Source organism: Miscanthus floridulus, chromosome 9 (genome assembly GCF_019320115.1).
Source record: "Miscanthus floridulus cultivar M001 chromosome 9, ASM1932011v1, whole genome shotgun sequence".
Lineage (NCBI taxonomy): Eukaryota > Viridiplantae > Streptophyta > Magnoliopsida > Poales > Poaceae > Miscanthus > Miscanthus floridulus.
In genome coordinates this window covers 101,174,051-101,180,647 of record NC_089588.1, presented here as the reverse complement: position 1 = coordinate 101,180,647, position 6,597 = coordinate 101,174,051, and the positions used below count along the sequence as shown (strand labels likewise).

At 39.6% G+C, this 6,597-nt stretch overlaps 1 protein-coding gene across 8 annotated transcripts; it reads right to left on the bottom strand.

The window, feature by feature from the left end:
• Positions 1 to 417: 417 nt before the first annotated feature.
• On the bottom strand, positions 418 to 4,191 carry LOC136482477 (uncharacterized). 8 transcript variants are annotated; one of them, XM_066479687.1, is made up of 5 exons: positions 3,905 to 4,191; positions 3,126 to 3,188; positions 1,689 to 1,745; positions 1,485 to 1,530; positions 418 to 527 (listed from the first exon to the last, which is right to left on the bottom strand). In XM_066479687.1, exons 1-5 carry the CDS (start codon positions 4,099 to 4,101, stop codon positions 498 to 500), a joined length of 393 nt encoding a protein of 130 aa, XP_066335784.1. In that variant the 5' UTR covers positions 4,102 to 4,191; the 3' UTR covers positions 418 to 497. The 8 variants fall into 8 exon arrangements, 7 of the variants coding, with proteins under 7 accessions (XP_066335784.1, XP_066335787.1, XP_066335788.1 ...); XM_066479690.1 differs by having other exon boundaries at positions 3,126 to 3,181; XM_066479691.1 differs by lacking the exon at positions 3,126 to 3,188.
• Between the last annotated feature and the right edge of the window lie 2,406 nt (positions 4,192 to 6,597).

The window sequence follows — 6,597 nt, the reverse complement described above, 5'->3', positions numbered from 1 at the left end:
GACGGTTTTAGGTATCGTCATGTATTGAGCATCATGGATTGATGTGCATGATGATTATTTGAAAACCATCACAGATTAACGCAATCCATGACGGTTATAGACCATCATAGCTCAGCCCGAGACCCACTTAGCCCAACCCAAGCCCAATGTTTGTGATAGAATATAACCGTCATAGATTGAATAGCCACATCATCATTTATACAATGACGTGGATGTTGACATCACAACCAATTGCCACGTATTTAGCACATCAATAGTATAATAACATTCATCACAAGATACACCAATCATACAATAGACATTTATTTATTCATATAATAGTGAATAGATGTATACAATGGTAATAATGAGTTGATGTATACAATGGATTCAGCATATACAAACTTATAGGCTAAAAAATACAATATACATGATAGAAAAAATAATAAACTTTCATGTACTTCATCCTTCGACGTGATGCATTGCGTTGAACGCGAAGACAGCCGTGGACATATGACTTATCCACAGCAATAAACGATCTTGACAACCTACAGGATATTTGGCATACTTGAAGCTCGGAGCAAGGCCACCGATGGGACAAAAATCATACAAACAAGAATGATGGCACCAGGGAAAATTTGTGCTATTGAGCAGCAACAAAAAAGATCATCCATTATAGCTTCCACTATTAAATAAATGAAATTAACTAGTTAAAGAAAAAATGGTCGGACCAAAAGTATCCCCTCTAACAAATAATTCTTCCAGACTTCCCATTTCTACAAATATGACATGAATGATATGAGATTGCAGCTTTGTTTTATTCAGTCCATCACGTTTCTTAAATATTATATTGCCATCATTGGACTAACAAAAAACCATCGTTGGACTACCTTAATTGCACTCTTTCAGTCGCTCAGACCATTCATTAGGAAAAAAAATTACCTCAACACTATCTCACATTGCAACAACAGATAATTATCTAAGAGTAACAAATGCTGGTTTGGACTGAACAAATTGATATGTTCAATTTGATGGGTGTGCATAATTTTATCTCAATGGAAGAACCAATCCCTATAGCGATTACTTTTGCTCTACCAACTACAACAATGGTGTCCTAGGAAAACATACAAGTCTTAGAGCTGGCAGAAAGATAAATGCAGAGGTAGCTAACTAACCTAGAACCAACAAGTAAACCACCGAACCAACAAATAACTCAAATAACCCATCTACATCTAGAAAGGTAGAGTTGATAGTGCCCCTATAGGTTTTCAGTCTGAAAAATACATACAGCAAGGAACTGATCTCCCTGCTGCAGACCTGCTTCTAGAACTAACAAGCTGCAAAACAAAATACAAATCAATGTGGTCAGGAGCAACTACTGCTGTCAATTGTCAAAGGAAAAACAACACATAAATGCTACAGACCAGAGTAAAGCTTGAATAATCACACAAGCAAGGAACTGATCATTAGCTAATGATTACATGAGAATTAATTCACTGTTTCACCTTGTAGCTTGAACATGACATTTCACCTATGTGAATCCACACTGCCCTGCATCATGAGGTAAAAATGCTGCTGCTCAAACCTGCAGAAAACAGAGCTAAGCTCTGCAGTGCCAAATTGCTGCTTATGCTGCCCAACAGTGGTCTAGCTGATGGCTTCAGTTGCTCTGAACTGCAGAGGTAAAATATCATGGAGGCAGTAGATACCTTTCGACTCTGTAGGCTGCATCTTGGACCTTCCTATGCAATGTCGCTTCCTTCTTTCTAGAGAGTAGAAATTATCATCAATAAAATAACTGAAGATTAATATGTGTGTACTATACAAACAGTACAAAAAATTAATTCTACTTCCAAGAGAGTGGCCTCAGAAATTAATCACAGTCAGACCAACGTCTCTATAGCCATCACAATCTCTAAAAAACTTAAACTATAGTCCTAGCTAGTTTATTCAGGAACCTTGAACATATGTTGATTGGTAATAATTTAATAAAAAACACTAGAGACATTCAGATTTAAACGCCACACATCACAGGTACAAGTAAATCTATTAGTGAATCTGCTATCCATTGCTATCACATTATGACTATCATTACAAATCTTAAGGCCTTTTGTTCTCTCTTTTTTTATACATGTAAAGTGTCCAATGTCAATCAGATCTCTTCCCTGTTCTCATGTAAGCATGAGTAAAACAATATGTTCCATCCAGGTTGGTTTGAAATATACTTAGATGGTTTTGTTATAACCTTGTGTAGGTAGCATTCTAATTTTTTTCTTTCTAACAGTTCATGTGGCTTTGTTTTCAAAGAATACAGTTCAGATTTGAGAGTGCAGCCGGTGGTGTGTAAGCTCGAAACTTTATCTTGAAAGCATACAGGTCACTGTCTTTCCAAATTCTAGCCACCAGCTGATTTCAAGTACAGAAATTTAAGATAATATGCTGCTACTGAAACTAAGGGAAGAAAATGATAAATCTGTACTTGATATTTGCTTGCAAGCAAATTAAATGGCACTACATAAGAAAGAGTCAAATGCAATTAGTAGTGAATAAGCACAAAAAAAGGAAGGGGCAGTATTGGTATTTGGTAATAAAGTTATACTAATCTGCAGTCCATTGCTCATGTATTAAGAAAATGTAAAGATCCCATGTGCAGTTAGTCTACAGGTCTATAGTTTACACAAGAGCAGAAGAAACAGAGCTCATGAAATCTAACTAGTACAGATCATGGTAGCAGGGAGTATTCATATGAATTCAGTAATGTGGGACATGTATATGCATTTGCTCAGAATTCAGTAATGTGGAACCTGTATATGCATTGGCTCAGAATTTAATTACAAGTTGAGAGCTGCAGCTTTACTGAATGTTGATGTCGACTTGCTTGTTTCCCTACAAACTGTCAATCAGCACTCTTTGCAATTCTACAAATGGTTTGTTCTGAAAGAATGTACAAAGTAAATCTGCTAAGAAATAAACAGATAGCAGAAAAAAGAATTAAACAGATAGCAAAGTAAATCAGCACTCCTTGCATTGCTACAAAGTCAAGATATGAACAAAGAATTAAAGATATATCAGAACAACATGTGGCTCTTAACACAGGCCCAAATTGATCGAATATAACACAGAAATCAAATAGAAAGGGAACAAACCTGTTCTTGATTTTCTTTGACAGGGTTTCCATGTCATGCTGCTGCCCAAGCCATGCCTGCTTCCTCCAAGCACATATGAGCATGTAAGTACAATTGTCAATAGGTTCATACACCAACTGAACATAAATCTATTTAGGTGACATGAAGATATGCTATAGGCTATTTATTTTCTTTAGCTACTGTAAGACTAGACAAATCTGGCTCGTTTTCAGCTTAGAAACAGTACAAATATCAATGAGCAAGTAAGACAACATTTGAACAAAGCACTCCGTTCTCTTCTATGGTAAACTATCTACTGATCTACTCTTTCTTTCTGTCCTCACTACTAAACACAAGTAATGAAACAGAACAACTGAACATGTAGTTCTGCATTTTCAGAAATCAATAGAGAATATTGTTAGTAACTACATAATTATTTTGTAGGTGGAGTCTGACAAAATATTGTAAACATACTACTACCTCCTGTCACATTCATTTGACCTTCAGGTAGAGCTTACAAGCAAGGTTGTTACAATGTAGTTAGAATGTCTAGCTTCTCTATCCCCTATGATCTCTATTAAACTGAAGCCTCACCGTCTGTTACTCTATGTATAGCCTATTGATATTTTGCAAGAACAAGGATCTTCATCAACCAAGACTCGAGATCCAGAACCTACCAAGACGCCAGATCTAGAACATAGGTTCCTCGAGCAGGCTGAGCATTGCAGGTAAAGAATTGAGTTCCTAAGAGGCACACACAGTAGATGGATGAGGAGGGAAGCGGATGGGTGGGCACTTACGCTGATGTCATCAATCTCCTTGCTGGACCTCTTGCTGAACCAGTAGCATCGCGCGCCGCCCAATTTGCAGCCCCACGCCACAGCGTCACTGCTTCTCCGCGCCACCTGCCCTGGGCGGCCGCGTCGCCGCAGCTCAATGCCACCGCAACCCCACGTCGCTGCTCCGTGCCGCCGCAACCTAGCTCGCTATTCCGCATCGCCACTACTCCACGACGCCAGTAGCCACCGTGCCGCCGTAGCCCCACACTACTGCTGCTACGTTTTGGGAGTTTGAGGAGAGAGAGGACGCGGTGGCCGGGTGACGGTAAGTGAAGTTATGCGACTCGTGGAGGATCGGGAGGTAGGAGGCGGAGGGAGAAGTATCGACTGCGGATGGAACGACCGAGAAGTGTGCGGCTATGGGAGACCGGGAGGAGTATTGGGCTAGGGTTTGCCTTCGTTCTTACTGTCCAACGCCGGTAGTGGGCTGGAATGGGCCTTAATAATCGGTAGTGGTACGTGTTCAATTACTTAGTGACGTTCTTATAATTCGTCATGAATAATCCGTCATTGATTAAAGGATTTCTTGTAGTCAAATGGAAAAGTTATCAACTACAAAGTTGTAGTTCCCATCGAGATCTATAACTTTGGTTTAATTTTGGTTGTTTCGCCATTTGAGATCGTTTGAAAATTTCAAATTTTAAATTGTGAGATCTTGAAACATAGTTTTAGGATCGCAAATGATTTCAAATGAAAAAATCATCAACTACAAAGTTGTAGTTATCATCGAGATCTAAAACATTGTTTTGGTCGTTTTTTCCATCCGAGAGATCGTTTGGACAATTTGAAAAATTAAATTTCAAAATATGAGAATTTCAGGCAGAATTTTGGGACCGTAAATGATTTTAAATGAAAAAGTCATCCACTACAAAGTCATAGATCTCATCGAGGCCTACAACATTGAAATAATGTTTGTCCACATCCTATTATATTACATTATATATACAGGCATCATTGAGTCTGACATAATTGATACTATTCAAGAGCTAGCTACTACTAGGGTCTTGTCCTCGTCCTCTTGTAATCCGTTTGATTTGGCGACATCACCTACTTCTGTGGCTAAATCATCATCACCAAATCATCAACTCAAGGGTTTGATGGAATTTATCGGACTCCATGTCAGTAGGTGCATAGCTCTTCTTTACAATTTTTTTCCAAGTACTGGATTTTCAGTGCAGGCCTGTTCGGATGGACTTGAATTAGGTGCCTCAGTGCAGCCTCCTCTCACTCGATGTCATCCGCAAAGGCGCGACCACACCAAAACGTAACTTTGACTTTGTGAAGCCAAGGGAGGTAGTCCAGGCCGAGGTCATCACAGCTACCATTGTTCTGCATCAGCTGCTGCACGCGGACCATAAACTCAAGCTCCTGGAGGTTGGGCATGATAACGCCCGATGCTACTCTGTGATCATCCTTCTTTCTGGTACCAAAAGCCATATCATCCCATGGACCCCAGACAGTCAATGAAGCACTACTCGAGTCCTCATTGACTATAACGTAATCCATCGACCAAGGCAGCATGCAGGATCTCAAGTTCTAGAAACAGCGCGCCACTAGCGGCAATATTAGTTAATAATGTCGGCGCCGTGGGCCATGTTCTTAGCTTGAGGTAACATAGCTCTGGCAACCCGCCCAGTGTCTTGAAACCCTGGTCATCCACAACAGACACATCGATCTCCAAGTGGGAGAGGCGAGGAAGATGAGATGGACCAATACATAATGGTAGCCAAGGGAAGTATATATCTGCAAGAAGCAAACATCGGAGATGTCTCAAGAGCACTACTGCATCCCAGGCTTCTACATTGGGATGAACAATATGAATTGAATCTTCCATTGTATTATTTTTTTTGAGGCAAACTGGAGGAGTGAAGCACCTCTACTAGAAATTTATTAATTTAAAAAAGAGGTGAAAGTACAAGTACACAAAGTTAAGAAACAAAGAAGGAGAGAAAGAAAATGAGAAAGATTACAATCAAGATTCTGGCCATGAACTAATCAAGGGGAAGTATCTCTTTTTTGCCCGATGGAAAACCAAGGCAAACTCATTCTTGAAGACACATTTGGCTTTTTCCACAGTTGGTACATCTCTTTGAAAAATGGCATCATTACGCACTATCCAAATAATCCAGCAGAGAAGTACAATAATCTCCATGAAGAAAGGAACTTTGCAATTGATCTCTGAAAGCCATAAGCACTTGCTCTACTGAAGGAAGAGTGGGGTCAACTTGAATATCAACAAAGTGCCAGCAAACAAGAGCAAAAGGGCAGCAGAGAAAGAGATGATCCAGAGATTCTTTAGTTTCAGCACCACAAAGAAAACAAGTATAAGATTGTAACTCCATATTTCTTCATTTCAGCAAATTCCTTGTGCTAAGTCGATCCTTTAAGATAAGCCAGAAGAAAAACTTATGTTTTGGTTGGAAAGAGCATTTGCACAACCATGAGGAGATTCTTGGGGTGTCAGCATGGCCAATGAGAGACTTGTAAACTTTGTTACAAGAGAAAAGAGAAGACCCCCAGATGCACACCCATTGATCTGTACTATCAGTCAAAGTGAATTGAGCCATGACTATTTGTAACTCAAGCCATTGCTCAAAAGCTAGCTCAGAAAGTGGAAGATGAAAAGAGTATGCGGATGGTGTGTGGCTTATATT